Source organism: Hyla sarda, chromosome 8, assembly GCF_029499605.1.
Source record: "Hyla sarda isolate aHylSar1 chromosome 8, aHylSar1.hap1, whole genome shotgun sequence".
In the NCBI taxonomy this organism is placed as follows: domain Eukaryota; kingdom Metazoa; phylum Chordata; class Amphibia; order Anura; family Hylidae; genus Hyla; species Hyla sarda.
Window position 1 is genome coordinate 81,255,617 of NC_079196.1, and position 17,202 is coordinate 81,272,818.

General features: G+C 39.0%; 1 protein-coding gene across 1 annotated transcript in view; it reads right to left on the bottom strand.

The window, feature by feature from the left end:
• Positions 1–17,202, bottom strand: part of COL6A3 (collagen type VI alpha 3 chain) — a 128,695-nt gene that overhangs the window by 81,310 nt on the left and 30,183 nt on the right. Inside the window, exons 2-3 of the mRNA XM_056533400.1 lie at positions 13,126–13,251; positions 5,993–6,592 (exon numbers count right to left, since the gene is read on the bottom strand). Coding sequence (XP_056389375.1) covers positions 5,993–6,592; positions 13,126–13,222 — 697 coding nt within the window. The 5' untranslated portion in view covers positions 13,223–13,251. The remainder of the gene's footprint in view (positions 1–5,992; positions 6,593–13,125; positions 13,252–17,202) is intronic.

Below are 17,202 nucleotides of genomic sequence, written 5' to 3' on the forward strand. Positions count from 1 at the left end.
TAAAAACAGCCTGCAAAAAATGCCAAATAGACTTCTATGATAGAAAAATGCCACTATTTCAGGGAAAAAAACGCCATAGGCTCAGCATGCTGCGACTTTACAAAACCGCCAAGGAGCTGAAAAGCCAAAAAAGGGTGAAATAACGCCAAAAGGATTCAGAAAAAAATACCAAACTTAAAAACGCAAAGTTGCAAGAATTTTGCGATTTCTCATTGATTTACAGCTAACATCTGGCCACAGCGCTTTTTCTATGAAAAAAACGCCATGAGGGCTGTTTTGGCATTTTTTGGAGGAAAAACACACAGACAAACAAGTGGAAACTTAGCCTTACTCACATTGGGACGGAGCTACCGATCAGGGCCTCTGTTGCAGACTTCATAAAAAAAATGCTGCATACAGTATTTTTTGGTCCTTTAGAATCCAGCAAAATAACACCAGATGGAAACCCGACGGACCCTAAAGTCAATAGGCTGCCCATCTTTGTTCCCTCCTCCTGAATGGAATCTGTGATGGAGGCCCCAAATGGTGCTGGAACATCTGGAACTGTCTGACTGAATTTCTCTTGTGCCACTTATTTGTGTATTTCTTCACCTTTGCCTTTAATAAATTAGGCTGTAAGTGCATTTATCCTGTAGCGTGGCATCTCTGAATTTTCCTCAACTATGTTTGTTTTTGGAGCAATCGATTTTAGATGCTATTTATTAATTTTTCTGGAGGCCCAGTTTTCATGTATAACATGCAACACAAGGAAAGAAAGCATATATCACACAGGTCATTACTTCTAAGACCCAGCTGGGTAGTAACTCATGATACGGATGGTTTGCTTCTTATTCTTTGTTTATTCGTCTTGAAGATTCATGATATCTTTATGCAAAATACAAAGTGGAGCTTGATAGCAGATACAGACATGGTGAAAGCTGAGTTCACCTTCCTGCTCGGCACCTTGGACGCAACGGCGTTTTGGGGGCAAGGCCCCTTGCCAGGTGTGAGGTGAGATAGGATTAAGCCCAGCATTAGACACCAATTCAGATTAACCATTTACAAAATGCATACATATATAAAAATATTAATAGCATCTAATGGGGTTGTAAAAATGATTTAAAACTGCAGACCTCATTCATTCATTTCGGACTACACTTTCAAGTTCAGTTATCCAATAACATTCTCTTTGTAACAGACGTCATTTATTAAGGTTAACATTTGCTGCTTCCGGCACTTCATCCAGTATTAACTATTTCAATGTTGTTATGGGATGGTTATGTTCATGTCTGGCTACTGTACTTTCACCATCTACTGTACTTTCACCATATTTAGATACGTCTACATTTTCTGTGTTAAGGAATTTTCTAATTAGTGTTTTATGTCCTGCTAACCGAGTTTTTATAGACCTGGCAGTCTGTCCTACACAGGAAAGTTTGCACGGACATTTGAGCAGATATATTATGTTCTTGGTTTGACAAGTATAAAAACTTTTGTGATGTGTTAGAAAAACCTTTAGACGGGTGATTAAAGCTTTCACCCTTCATAATACCACTGCAATGGATGCAGTTCAGACAAGGAAAGGTTCCTTTACGTTTGGCAGACAAAAAGGTTTAGCGACTTTTCTCTTTTATTGCAACATCACTTTTTATCAATTTTTCACCGATGGATGGACCTTTTTTGTATGCAAAAATGGGCTTTTCATTAAACAACTTACCATATTTTTTGTCCGTATGTAAAATGTGCCAATTTTCTAATATCGAACGTTTCACTATATGTGCTCTTTTGTCGTACATTCCTACATGACGCGATTTTTCTCACTTTTTTCCTTCTCCTGATTACAAGTTTTTTGTAGTAATTTGCTTCTAGACATCCATTTTACTTTCTCACCCTCATTTACAACTTGTTTCATGTTATAACCTTTTTTATAATTTTTTTTAATGAGTTTAGTTTTACTGATCTCATATTTCTCGTCTGCACTGGCAATGCGTTTTGCTCTAATAACTTGGCTACGTGGCAGACACTTGAAAGTTGTTGGAGAATTAAATTTTTTTCTATGTAGTGTATTATTCACATCAGTCGGTTTTGAATACATCGTGGTACTAAATTCTTCTATAGTACATGTAATTTCAACATCTAGAAATTGTATGACATTACGACTGTTATATTAAGAGTAAATTTAATAGTACTATGTTTTTTGTTAAGTGTATCCACGAAATCAAACAGAGATTGCTCGTCCCCTTTCCACATCATGAACACGTCATCCACGTAGCAAAGCCACGTGGATGGCGTGTACATATGAGGATGTCCAAAAATATGTTTATCCTTAAAATCTGCCATAAAGGCGTTAGAAACACTAGGGGCCACTGAGGACCCCATGGAAACTGCATAGGTCTGCAAATAATATGTTTGATCAAATCGAAAATAAGTCCATTAGGAATGAGATTTTTCTATTCTCAAGGGAAGAATCACTAGATAGCAGTTCCCGTATACATACCATCCCCTCATCATGAGGTATATTTGTGTACAAACTCTGGAAGTCCAGAGTGTACATGAAATCCACCTCAGACTTATGGAATGGTCCATAAACATCTCAAAAATTCAGAGGCGTGAACAAGACATCTCAGAACTTTTTTTTATCAAAGGTTGTAAATGATCATCCAAAAGGACTACGAGAGGTTGCAACAGAGAGCCCGATCCTGATACCATTGGGAGCCCTGGAGGCCTGTCACGGTCCTTGTGGATTTTTGGGACAAGATATAATACCGGTGTGCGGGGATAATCTACCATTAATGCTTTACTGACTTTACTGGAAATAGTACCATCTTCTACGTGAGACACACTGTAATCATCAATTTTCCACACGCTTTATGACAAGGGAAGAGTCACTGCAGAGCGTGAACAGGGCCCGATGTTTACTCCCAGATAGATTAAATTGAACATAGGATGCTGTTGACTATTTCTAGTCAATTTCTGCTGAAACGACTTGCATGAATGTATCTAATGTCCCATATTGTATTTCTGGATTGAATGATGATGCCTTCCTTAAATCTGAGGTTATGTCTCAGAGTGCAGATCTATCTTGGCCTTTGTTAACATCGTAAAAAAACATCTTCATTCTGATACTGCAACAGAATTTAAAGAAATCCACCTTAGAAACTTAGATTTTTCAAACAAGGGAACGAATCCCAAGCTTTTGTCCAGCACAGATATTTCATATGTGGATAGTTCTCGATCAGAGATGTTCACCACCATTGATGCACTTATTTTATTTTATTTGGTTTCATCTTTTTTCCACCTATTTCTTCTATCTTTGTCTGTGGAATCTGACATCTCTTCTGTCGTATCTCGTCCCGGTTTTCCTTTTGATAAAAAATTTGTTTTTTGTGGTTGTTTAGATCTTGTAATGCGTTTTTCAGCTGCGGTTGGCATTTGTTCCGAGCTTGAACCATCTGTTGTAGCCAGACATTTTCGTAAACATAATATGTATAGGAAAATATTGCCCGGACCTTCCAAGGTAGTGTGATTTGATTGAATAAACAATAGATAACTGGGTCGTACTCCAATAATAATTCAATGGTTATTTATTTAAAATGTATAGTGCATTACTCCTCACAGGGCCCTTGTGAGAAAAAACACATATAATAGATATACAAAATTAGATATACAAGATTAGACGATCTTGAAATGTAAAAATATTATAAAAATATATCACTGGCATATAAAATAGCTCTATATAGACAAATTCATATAACGTCTTTAGGGTATTGTAAAGGTATGGTATAAATGTCCTTTTATGTGGCAATTATAAATCAAAGTGGATACTCTGTTACCGGTCCTGAATGATGTGGCTCTGTCAGCTCCCGTGCCCAGATAGCGGTCAGCGATCTTAGATAGTGCTGTGGCTTTAACTCTCAAGGTCCAGGTGTTATGCGGTAGTGGTCGTCCCAGGCTGGTGGCACTGGCAGGCGCCGATGGTGAATTCGCCGGGAGGCCGTGCGCTAGCGAGCGCCGATGGAAGATTTGTCAGGAGACCAAGCGCTGGCAGGCGCTGGTGGTATCGATCTCCTCACCGCTGGACTTGGAAGCCGGAGACTACACGCTGGGTAGATGGAGTTTGCCTCGTGTAGATGGCGTGTGACGTCAACTTGAGCCGGAGCTGACCAGGTAAAATCAGGACCGGACACTAGTCAAGATCGACTAATGCGTAGGAGATCCACAATGTGATGTATTTGCTCCGTGAGCTAGAGCTTAAGTTCATGGGGAGCATAAATGCCAGTGAGCAAGATTAGTGCATAAGACTAGACGCGTTTCAGGGTTCTCAAATACGACCCTTTCCTCAGTAGTCATGACTACTGAGGAAAGGGTCGTATTTGAGAACCCTGAAACGCGTCTAGTCTTATGCACTAATCTTGCTCACTGGCATTTATGCTCCCCATGAACTTAAGCTCTAGCTCACGGAGCAAATACATCACATTGTGGATCTCCTACGCATTAGTCGATCTTGACTAGTGTCCGGTCCTGATTTTACCTGGTCAGCTCCGGCTCAAGTTGACGTCACACGCCATCTACACGAGGCAAACTCCATCTACCCAGCGTGTAGTCTCCGGCTTCCAAGTCCAGCGGTGAGGAGATCGATACCACCAGCGCCTGCCAGCGCTTGGTCTCCTGACAAATCTTCCATCGGCGCTCGCTAGCGCACGGCCTCCCGGCGAATTCACCATCGGCGCCTGCCAGTGCCACCAGCCTGGGACGACCACTACCGCATAACACCTGGACCTTGAGAGTTAAAGCCACAGCACTATCTAAGATCGCTGACCGCTATCTGGGCACGGGAGCTGACAGAGCCACATCATTCAGGACCGGTAACAGAGTATCCACTTTGATTTATAATTGCCACATAAAAGGACATTTATACCATACCTTTACAATACCCTAAAGACGTTATATGAATTTGTCTATATAGAGCTATTTTATATGCCAGTGATATATTTTTATAATATTTTTACATTTCAAGATCGTCTAATCTTGTATATCTAATTTTGTATATCTATTATATGTGTTTTTTCTCACAAGGGCCCTGTGAGGAGTAATGCACTATACATTTTAAATAAATAACCATTGAATTATTATTGGAGTACGACCCAGTTATCTATTGTTTATTCAATCAAATCACACTACCTTGGAAGGTCCGGGCAATATTTTCCTATACATATTTTGTTATTTTTTGCAGCTGTGGTATAGTTGCATGCCCTGTTGACCTCAGGCAGTGTCTACACATTAATTGTGAGCTGCACTTGCACCCCTTTTTTCATTTTCGTAAACATAACTATCCCATAATAACACTGAAATGGTTAATACTGGAAGAAGTGTCGAAAGCAGCAAATGTTAACCTTAATAAATGACGTCTGTTACAAAGAGAATGTTATTGGATAACTGAACTTGAAAGTGTAGTCCTGAAAGGGATGAATGAGGTCTGCAGTTTTAAATCATTTTAATAACCCCATTAGATGCGATTGATATTTTTATATATGTATGCGTTTTGTAAATGGTTAATCTGAATTGGTGTCTAATGCTGGGCTACTTAATCCTCTCACACCTGACACACATGACTTGCCATCGCGTCCAAGGTGTCGAGCAGGAAGTCTGTATCTGCTATGAAGCTCCACTTTGTATTTTGCATAAAGATATCATGAACCTTCAAGAAGCAAACCATCCGTATCGTGAGTTACTAACCAGCTGGGTCTTAGAAGTAATGAACTGTGTGATATATGCTATCTTCCCTCATGTTGCACGTTATACATGAGTTCTAACAGGGAGTAGTGGAACTCCCAGTACTAGGTGTATTGTTGCCTCCAGAGGCTTATTAACAGGAGCAAGGACAGTGTTGCTGATTTAAACCAGTTTTCCTGTACAGATATTTCATCCATAGGTCTCACAGTGTACGTTGTTGATTTTGCCTTATTAACTGACCAAAATGCCGCCTTGCATTCTACATACCCATTCTACATACCTTCTGTTACAATAGTTGGGGGCTGTAAGACTATCGTCCTTTGAGCCACCCCAGCAATGTATGGAACAATTTGATTCTCCAGTTGACTTAGACCACGGAACTGGGGTGCAGTAAATACAAAGCTGTCATCTGTTGCAATTTGTTGCAATTCGTTGATGTCTGACCTTTCCACACCAATGCCAAATGTGATGATACTGTTAAGTTTTAAAGCATTGGCAGCTTCTCTTAAGTCATCACTTGATGGACCAGCAGTGATCACCACCAGTGACTGTGGAACTCCTTCTTCCCTTCGGCTCCCACCAGCTCCGCTAAACAACTGTTCCACCACATATTCAATAGCAGCCCCCATATTTGCCTCTTCTCCACCAGAAAACTGTAGCTTCTTCATGGCATTAATAAGGTCTCCTTTGGAAGTAAACTCATCCAAAGTAAATTCTATTTTGACATCATCACTATACTGCACCACTCCCACTTGCATCCGGCTCCTTCCAATCTCCAAACGCCTTTCCACATAATTCACCAAGAAGTCACGAATGATGGTGAATCCCGTGCGTCCAACATTGTTTGAGCCATCAATGAGGAAAACCAAATCAGCTGAATCTGGTATTATTGGTGGAACAGTGGTATTGTATGAGGAGTTAGATGACAAATGGTGGAAAAGGCAGAAAAAAAGAAAGATAATAAAAGAAAAAGAAATGCAAAATGTGACAGTGTTAATTAAAGTGCAGTGATAACATGCAGATGTATTGTGTACACATGTTTCTCTGAAACCGCAAGAAACATGATGCAATGGAGGAAAGGGACATTTAACATATGCATTATCACTTTTGGACTGCTCTGTGGTATATGTTGACAATGCTAAGGGATCATATAAATAGTTTTAACTATTATTTTTTCTATTATATAATATGATATCAAGTAATTTTGAAATAGACCTATAAGACTATATGGGTCATATGCCAATGCAGAAACTAGACAAAATTTTGCGTATATTCTGACTTGCAATAATAATGGGCGCAGATTAGCATACGGAATAAATTGATCCGCTGGGGTTCCAGGTGTCTGCATTCCATTAATCGGCAAATGAAACCTGTACAGATCATAATATAAGAGAAGACAACAATCCTATATGTATCTACAATATGCCGGAGCCATCCAACCAGTATTCAGTATTAAATGTCCTTATCTATGTTCAGTGTTGGTGTTTGTCTAGAATAAGCTGGCACATTTAGAGTGTACCTGTCATTAACAAAAACTTTTTATAATGGAGATAATACCATTATATGTATATTTGTAATATACATTGGTCAAAAAGGACAAGCAGGGCTCTGTACACTGAGGACAAGCAGGGCTCTGTACACTGAGGACAATCAGGGCTTTGTGCACTGAGGACAAGCAGGGCTATGTGCACTGAGGACAAGCCGGACTCTGTACACTAAGGACAAGCAGGGCTCTCTACACTAAGGGCAAGCAGGGCTCTGTGCACTGAAGACAAGCAGGGCTATGTGCACTGAGGACAAACAGGGCTCTGCGCACTGAGGACAAGCAGGGCTATGTGCACTGAGGACAAGCAGGGCTCTGTACACCGAGGACAAGCAGGGCTCTGTACACTGAGGACAAGCAGGGCTCTGTACACTGAGGACAAGCAGGGCTCTGTACACTAAGGACAAGCAGGGCTCTGTACACCGAGGACAAGCAGGGCTTTGTACACTGAGGACAAGCAGGGCTCTGTACACTGAGGACAAGCAGGGCTCTGTACACTAAGGACAAGCAGGGCCCTGTGCAGTGAGGCTCTATAACACGCTCCCAGCTCACACATCAGGATAATTGACAAGCCAGGAGTCTGCACAGAGCCCTGCTTGTCCTGCCCTCACTTCCTGCATTTAAATTCCTCATAGAAACACACAGGCAATAGCTGCAGGGACAACATTTTTTCACCAAAAAAAGGTGCACATTTTTAAACCAATGTATATTACAGATATACATATAATCATATTATCTACATTATACAAAAAGTTTTCGTTAACAACAGGTACACTTTAACTCCAGCTAATAAAATAAAATGCCTAAAATTAGCAGCTGTATTAGGTCTACATGGTCTAGTGTCCTGCGATATGTAGATGACAATATGGTGTTGTGTGCATTGATCAGCACAACATATGGTACACAGATTATGGCAGAGCTAATACCAAAAATAAAAATGCATTGTGATAAATCGTAAAACATCCCTCACAACCACTGCACAAAATATCATTATATTACATGACAGCAACATTTAAAACCAGCGTTCTGCATTCTGTTTGGATAGGAGCTGCCATATCAGGATATGAGAGTTTGAAAAACCATTGAGTATCTAATGTAAGAAACCTTGACCACAGCTCATATTCTGCATTATGTATTCTGCTTTATATTTATACTACTTGAACAGTGAAGGATAATGTTCATATAGGATTAATAAAGAGTACTGTGTTAAAAAAGGCATTCAACAAAATATGTAGGAAAGGTCTCCCACAAATTATACAGACACAAGCAACCTTTGTGTTTGTGTTTAAGTGAAAAAAGTAGATTAGAATTCCCATCGGTGATTTATATGTTACATATATGTTGTCCACCACCACCCCTCTCCTTAGAAAGGTGATGGAGGTCGGCATATGGTGAAACCTGGAGCTGATTAATAGTGGTGGCAAATGTTTCTAACCTGCACATTTTAGGTCTACAGGCCTCAATCCCCAGCACAATGGTAAACCAATATTTTGAATGTTATTATACAGTTTAACTGTATACTATTAATCAATGGTATAACGCCCACTGTTTTTAATTGTTATTACTTCTATACTAAACAAATAAGAGGTGGACACAGACTAGCAACAGACACAGCATTTTTGTCCAAAAATGCTGCAGCGAGATGTTAGCTGGGAATCGTAGGGAAATATGAAATGCCATTTATTTGGTGTTTTTTCACCCTTTTATGGTGTTCTATAGCTCAGTGCCATTTTTTAAAAATGACTGCATGCTCTAGCTATGGCATTTTTCCCCAACTATAGGTGTAAAAATATGCAAAAAAAATAATAAATAAGAAAAAACACAGGTGTGTATGTATGTATGTGTTTTTTTTTCTGGCGCTTGTTTCACCGTATTCTTTTAAATCCTTGACTCACAGGGTATAGGAATCACAAGGGAAAAACATCCCCCAAAATGCCAATACTAATACATACCATTTTATTTATTTCTTTATTTTATTTTATTTGTTGGGCATTCTTTGTTGAGCTTTTCTTTTTTTATAGGCAAAAAAAAAAAACAGCAAATAAAATGTGTGCCTGGTAAGAGGTAGATTCTGGTAAAATCCACCCAACTTACTCAATGAACAGATTTTGCTTTGTCTTAGGGGTAAGCTTTTTGCCTTAGCTGCAGTCCTGCTTGTTTTTACTTGTCTATTAATATTTTGGGAAAACTTACATGTTTATTTAAAAAAAATGGGAAGAACCTATACAATACTTTTTCTAATCCCAGGTTTTATGCTTTGTAGTCTCTTTCATTTAGTCACTCAATGTCAGAAGTAGATCTGGAAAGCAATTATTCAAACAAGTAATGCAGAATCATGTTAAGGCATTTATGACAATAGCAGTGATGACCGGACATGCTCCAGACTCTAAGACGCGACCCAATCACTAATTGTTTTGATTAATGCCGCCATTTCAAGTGGCCATTGGCCTATGCACATATAATCAAATGTAGTACTAATATGATCTTGATCTTCTTCTACAGGGATTATCACTAGTAAAGAAGTGTATATTTTCTTTCCTTGACCACAGACTTTAATATCTTTCTTAATAGAACATTATTCACCCATGGTGTATGCCTGAGGTCCCTCATGTATGAACCATTGGCACTCATTGACAGCGAGCATCAAGCCATCATATGGGGCCCTAAATGCTACTTTTAGGTCAGCATCATACTGTAGATTATGTTTAGCTATTGGGAAGTTAAACACCATGAAAGATTTATTTTGGCACCACTTCTCTTTGAAACCACTATTGTATTTTACTGCTGGAAAAAAATGCTATAAATTTGTATAAAACGTGTGTGGTAAGTAATTCCAGAGCATTAAGTCAAGATTAGTTTCTTCTGGGTGGTCTATGGTCTGGATATGTAGAGTCATCACTGTATAAAATACATCCAAAACAACATTAAACACTTTCGAGTGGCTGGAATTTCATACTGATTCAATATTGACATGTTATAAAGAATAACTCAATAGAACAAAAAATTCAAAATACATATAATGTATAACAAAGCATAGCAAAATTAATTTGGTATGTTAAGGAATTCCAGCCTTTCGATTAGCATTAGCAAACAATGTGCTCTACACAGTGAACATGCTTCTGTCTTATTCAGATAGCATGTCTTGGTCACGTGAACATTACATGAGTAGTGTGGAAGACATGTACCTCAGCTATTGTATATTTAGCCTAAATTCCTTGTCTACGTTACATGAATTGTATCATTTCCATGGCAAGTAAGAATGAGGTTTACTGAGAGGTGTAGCATCATGGAAATATAAACTCATTAGAGGTCAGATGAGTACATGCAGCATCAGTCATGACCTTGAGGCTTGTCTTCTAACTTCACGGCTTTCCAAGAACATTATTTAATGTGTGTAAAAATATGGGAGGTAGCTGGCTGAGAAATGTCCTTGAAACCATGCAGCTGAGATGATGTCATTTATAGAATCGTCTTTACCCCCTGACAGATTCATAAAACTAGCTTTAAAGGGGAAATACTTCTAAAGAAAATATTCTATGATTGGAATGGATTATGGAACATCTAAGTTGAGCTCCTGGATTTAATTTTTTCTATAGACATCCTGACACAAATTTCTTACTCTGCTCTTGTTTTTGTGGACACATTTTTTAGTTGGCCACAAATGTACAGCTGTTAAAGCTAATATTAAAGATAAGAGTTGATGACCAGGGGCCTAAGAAAGGCCCGAAAGATCCCTCTGGCCCATAAGACCAGTATTATAAATTATACATGATAGTTGGGACACCAGGAGCTTCAAATGATTCCTCTGGTCATAACTACAGCCTATATTTCTATAGGCCATTTTACACAGGTCAAAGCTAGACAATAACAAGCACCAAATCAATGGAGTGGTGCTTGTTTAAAGTGTCTTTAAACAATTCGATGATTAATTCGCACAAACAATCATTGGATAATTTATGTGGCCCTTTTATTTCAATGCTAGCCTCACATCCCCCATATACATGTGGCATCTGCTGCCAATAACACTGACTGCACAAAAGACCTAATCAGCTGACAAGTGGACATTTTCTCATTCATCAGCTGATTGCTGTCCCCTTTAACCCCTTAAGGACCGAGGGTTTTTCCGTTTTTGCATTTTTGTTTTTTCCTCCTTGCCTTTAAAAAATCATAACTCTTTCAATCATGCACCTAAAAATCCACCTAAAAATTGGTGGCTTATTTTTTGCGCCACCAATTCTAGTTTGTAATGACGTCAGTCATTTTGGCCAAAAATCTACGGCGAAACGGAAAAAAAATCATTGTGACACAAAATTGAAAAAACCCCCCCTCTGTTTTGTAACTTTTGGGGGCTTCCATTTCTACGTAGCACATTTTTCGGTAAAAATGACACCTTATCTTTATTCTGTAGGTCCATATGATTAAAATAATACCCTACTTATATAGGTTTGATTTTGTTGTACTTCTGGAAAAAATCATAACCACATGCAGGAAAATTAATATGTTTAAAATTGTCATCTTCTGACCCCTATAACTTTTTTATTTTTATGCATATGGGGCAGTATGAGGTCTCATTTTTTGCGCCGTGATCTGAAGTTTTTAGCGGTACCATTTTTGCATTGATAGGACTTATTGATTGCTTATTATTAATTTTTTCATGATATAAAAAGAGGCCAAAAATGCACTATTTTGGACTTTTGAATTTTTTTGCGCGTACGCCATTGACCGTGCGGTTTAATTAATGATTTATTTTTATAATTTGGACATTTCTACACGCGGCGATACCATATATGTTTATTTTTATTTACACTGTGTTTTTTTTTTTTATGGGAAAAGGGGGGTGATTCAAACTTTTAATATGGTAGGGGTTAAATGATCTTTATTCACTTTTTTTTTCACTTTTTTTTTTAGCAGTGTTATAGGGACCTATAACACTGCACACACTGATCTTTTACATTGATCACTGGTTTCTCATAGGAAACCAGAGATCGATGATTCTGCCACTTGACTGCTCATGCCTGGATCTCAGGCACTGAGCAGTCATTCGGGGATCGGACAACGAGGAGGCAGGTAGGGACCCTCCTGCTGTCCTTTAAGCTGTTCGGGATGCCGTGATTTTGCCGCGGCTATCCCCGAACAGCTCACTGAGCTAACCGGCATACTTTCACTTTCACTTTAGACGCGGCGTTCAACTTTGAACTCTGCGTCCAAAGGGCTAATAGCGCACGGCACCGCAATCAATGCCGCGCGCTATTAGCCACGTGGCCCCGCGTTATAGATCGAGAGTGGACACATGACGTTCCAGTACGTCATGTGTCCTTAAGGGGTTAATACAGGCCAATTATTGCAAACGTGTAAAAATGTAGCCCATGTAAAAGAGCCTTTTAAGATATAATATTACCAACTTATAACAAAACTGCTTATAGGGTCAGGTAGTCCTCATTGTTTATATTGAGTTGTCTAAATGGTAGTCGGTAACTAATTCTATTGCTAGAAAGGCATGTGTGATGATAAGAAATAAAAAATATATTTTGAGAGCTAAAAGGTCTTCCCTAATAAATTGATGTAAAATATAAAAACTAATTATTCTAAGTAATGTGCAGAAAGCATATTTTTTTCTATCAATTTAAAAGTAAATTTTTGGGGAAACACAGATACGTTACTTACCTTGATGAACAGAAGCATATGCTAATTTACAGGAAAAAAAAGTCATGGATTTGAGTAAATATCTCTTAAATGATAACGATTATACATATGGCAATACGAACATATTATTGTATGTATGTTTGTAACTTATGTTTTATGATTGCTTTTAGATGTTCTGTTTAGTGTCTTTATTTTTCCACTCCACCACTGTATTATTTTATACCTACCGTCTGGCTGTTGTGCATCCATTCTATGGATCCCTGAGAACATTAGGCACAAAACTGCCAATAGCGGCAACACCCGATGCTCCTTCATCTTGCCCATGTGTGGTTTGTAAGCACCAGATTAATAAACTGTAAGACAAATGAGAATATTATCATCACAATGTACTTTCCCTAAGGTTTAGAAACCCATTATAATAGGAACCCTGAACAATATACAATATAACCTTTTTAAGAAAATGGTTTAGATGATAGTTGGACCAACACTGGTAGATCAAGACAGACAAGATAGAGACAGGATAAAACACTCCAAATAATATTCCTTGGAAATTGAAAATGCTTAACAAATTGAATGAAAAACAAATAAAGCAAGTATGAGTCAATGTCTGTGACAGAACAGTAAAAATTGGATGAATGAAATTGGATTTTTAAAGAGAAAAGTAAAAACAATAATAGAGGGTGGATGAATGGATAACGTCATGATTACTGATGGATCATAAAATTGCATTGGCTCTAATGATACATAAACGGTGACTGTCTATCACACTTCTCCTTCATATGTAATATGCAGTTACATGTCAGATAAGGAACCAGAGGAGATGGTAATCATTACCTCAACATTCTATGCACAGGTGGACATAGAATTTTGGTCAAAGCTCATATTGAGAAAGGCATATCAACTCAATGACATGGCCAGCAAACAGTTTGGTTCTCAATCTGAATGAAAATTTATAATGTCAAAACTCCATATTGCAGACCTGATCTGTCACTGCTATTTGGGAAAGTTGGAACCAGCTTGATGTAAAACATTCTATACAAACAAAGGAAGAAGTCCGGCACTGCTACCCAAATGAGACCTATCCCAGACAGAGAGTCAGTAACTATTCACGCAACTCGCGCGGTGCCGGGGGTGCAATCCACAAGGCATAGACAGATAATGTCCAGAACGGTAGAAAACGAAAGGATGCACTCACCCGGGGGTCTTGATAGCAGAAGACTTTATTGATACATCGGTACAGCACACAGGCGGGTATGCGCAGAGGAGCGACCTAGCAGCGACAGGCTGTTTCCTGCGCACAAGGCGCACTTCTTCGGGCTGCTGATCAGCGCCGCCGCTCACAGGTGTGTATTAAATAGATGATCATGGGGTTACCATGGAGACATCTAAACAAAATACAAGCAGCAGTACAAAGCAAGGTAAAACCAATTACAGGAATGGACTGAGGTCATTCCGATCATTAAGACCGGCTGGTCCCAGAGCTTCTAGTTTGAGTATCCAGCGTGCTTCACACTGAAGGAGCTGTCTATGTCTATCTCCTCCATTTTGAGGACACTCCCCTGCGCCTACCGGCCTGTGTGCTGTACCGATGTATCAATAAAGTCTTCTGCTATCAAGACCCCCGGGTGAATGAATCCTTTCGTTTTCTACCGTTCTTGATGTAAAACATTGTTTATCATTACTAGCAGAGTCTGAGCCCCAAAGTATCCTGGCCATCAAAAAGCCAGAGGAGGAGCAACAAAGTAATAATTGTAATTATTTTTGTTGATTCCGTAATAGGTTTCTCAACATTAAGGGATTCCATATTTTTTTTCTCTACTTAATGTAAAAAACTAACCAATTAAGTTTTTTTTGGTGTGTTTCCCAAAGCCCACATTTTCACCTATTAAAAAGTTTTTTTTGTGTGATATCTGTGATTTGTGTATTTGTTACAAAGTAATAGGTATTTGTATTTGTTACAAAGTAATAGGTGCCCAACCTCTCTGCATGGAGATAATATGACATGTATAGTCCATAGTGACTGTACTATGCTTTAAACTCCTGACCTTTATACTATAGGGACATATTAAGATTAGCGTTTCATATACTAGTCTTAAAGGGGTACTTTGACCCTAATACATCTTATCCCCTATCCACAAAGGATATGGAATAAGATGTCTGAACGCTGGGGTCCCGTAGCTGGGGTGTCATTCAGCATCCAGTCGTGACGTCACGATACTCCAGCCCCGTAGTCGTCACGCTACACACTCGGAGCCTCCAGCGCTGCGCAGAGCTCACACAGGTGGGTGCTGAATGACAATTTGCGGGTGTCCCCAGCGGTGGGACCCCGCCGATAAGACATCTTATCCCCTATCCTTTGGATAAGGGATAAGATGTATTAGGGACGGAGTACCCCTTTAATTCAAGGTATACTAGAGTACAATGTGCAAATTTATAATGACAGCCATGTCTCTTAATACATTTGGTGTATCGTTTAGTTGCCTGTGTTCAAAAAAACAAAAACAAATCAAAGAGGTGTAGGATTGGGCCCTAACTTATACCAATTTCTAGCATATATAGTAGAAAATCGTCTGCAGAGACCATGCCCTTCCACTAAACCCTGAGACTTTTTGCATCACTTTACCATAGAAAATTAAAAAAAAATTCTAAAATCCAACATTAACTGTGCACCAAATTTGTAGAAAACTAAGCAAAGAAGACAATGGTTATGCTAGTCATTTTTGCAGGTAACGTGCAAAAAATCCTTTAAAAAGTGCTTCCATCCCTAACACTGCCAAATAACACTCTTTAAATGGCCACTGTCAGATTCAAAAAATGTTATGTGTAGTAAATTTTTTTTTTTAAATAGAAATCATAACTTATAAAATCATGGCTTTGTCCAAGCTGAAGCACAGGCATGGATTAAGTCCAGTAAGTGAGGGTGGGCTAGTACTCCTCTGTGCTCTCCTGTCTGATAGGACAGGAGGGTGAGCCCACCCTCACTTCCTGGACTTTGTCCATGCCTGTGCTCCAGCTTGGACAAAGCCATGATTTTATAAGTTATGATTTCTATAAATAAGGAAATACAATTGCCGGATGAAGTGTTAATGTTTTGTCAATATGTGCAACATATCAAAAATGTTTTTGAATCTGTCAGTACCCATTTAACTACTGACAATGTAAATTGTGTTATAACCTAACAATTGGAATCTCATATTAATTTAAATGCAGTAAAAATGAGAGAGGTGATCTGAAGATTCCATTCAGATCCATAAGTCTTGCGCAGCTGAGAAGCTGAGGTGTCGGTGACACAGTCTTGAACAGTGTGAGAGTGACAAAAATGCAGCAGTAAATCTACTCTTTCACAAGTGCCATGGATCTGGCAGGTCATTCTGTTCTGTTCCTAGCCTATGTGCCAGGAAGTGACATTTCTCCAGCCTATTCATCGGCCAGCGCAACCCATTCACACATCTCAAATTAGAAATGTCTTCATATTGTTGGGACAGGAGACCTGTTTTCCATATAGACGACTAATTTACAGCCCTTGGAAAATACAATTAATGGCTGGTATGTGTCATTAAAAGCATACGTTAACCGCCTGCCCAGAAATGTCCTTGTAAAGTATCTACGAGGAGCCAAGTATGAACTAAATTATTTAGTAATAAGTTGCATATGGAATTTTTGACTCTAGGCTTACATCCTGCATTTTATTGAGCAGAAAAGGATCCATTAGAAGAATGGGGGGGGGGGGGGGGGGGGGGGGCTGGGGTTAAACATTGGAGAAGATATAAAATGTGGCTTGAGAGTTGCACTAAATGAGGTCTTTATACAAAGTTTTTGGACAGTTGGGGGAAACTCCAGTGTTTCCTGTTGTGATTATTCATTAGAGACATTTTCATTCGCCACAATAAATAAGTATCCAGATGACCTGTTGGATAAGAAGCAGCTCAAATGTGTTCAGGATTCTGCCCAGCAACATAGGATGTGGCTCACAAACCTCACAGTCTTGCACAGATTAAGTATTGTTGATGGTGTTAAAGGGGTACTCAGGTGAATCAACTGGTGCCAGAAAGTTAAACAGATTTGTAAATTACTTCTATTAAAAAATCTTAATCCTTCCTGTACTTATTAGCTGCTGAAAACTACAGTGGAAATTCTTTTCCGTTTGAAACACAGAGCTGTCTGCTGACATCATGACCACAGTGCTCTCTGCTGACATCTCTGTCCATTTTAGGAACTGTCCGGGGTAAAAGGAAATCCCCATAGCAAACATATGCTGTTCTGGACAGTTCGTAAAATGGACAAAGATGTCAGCAGAGAGCACT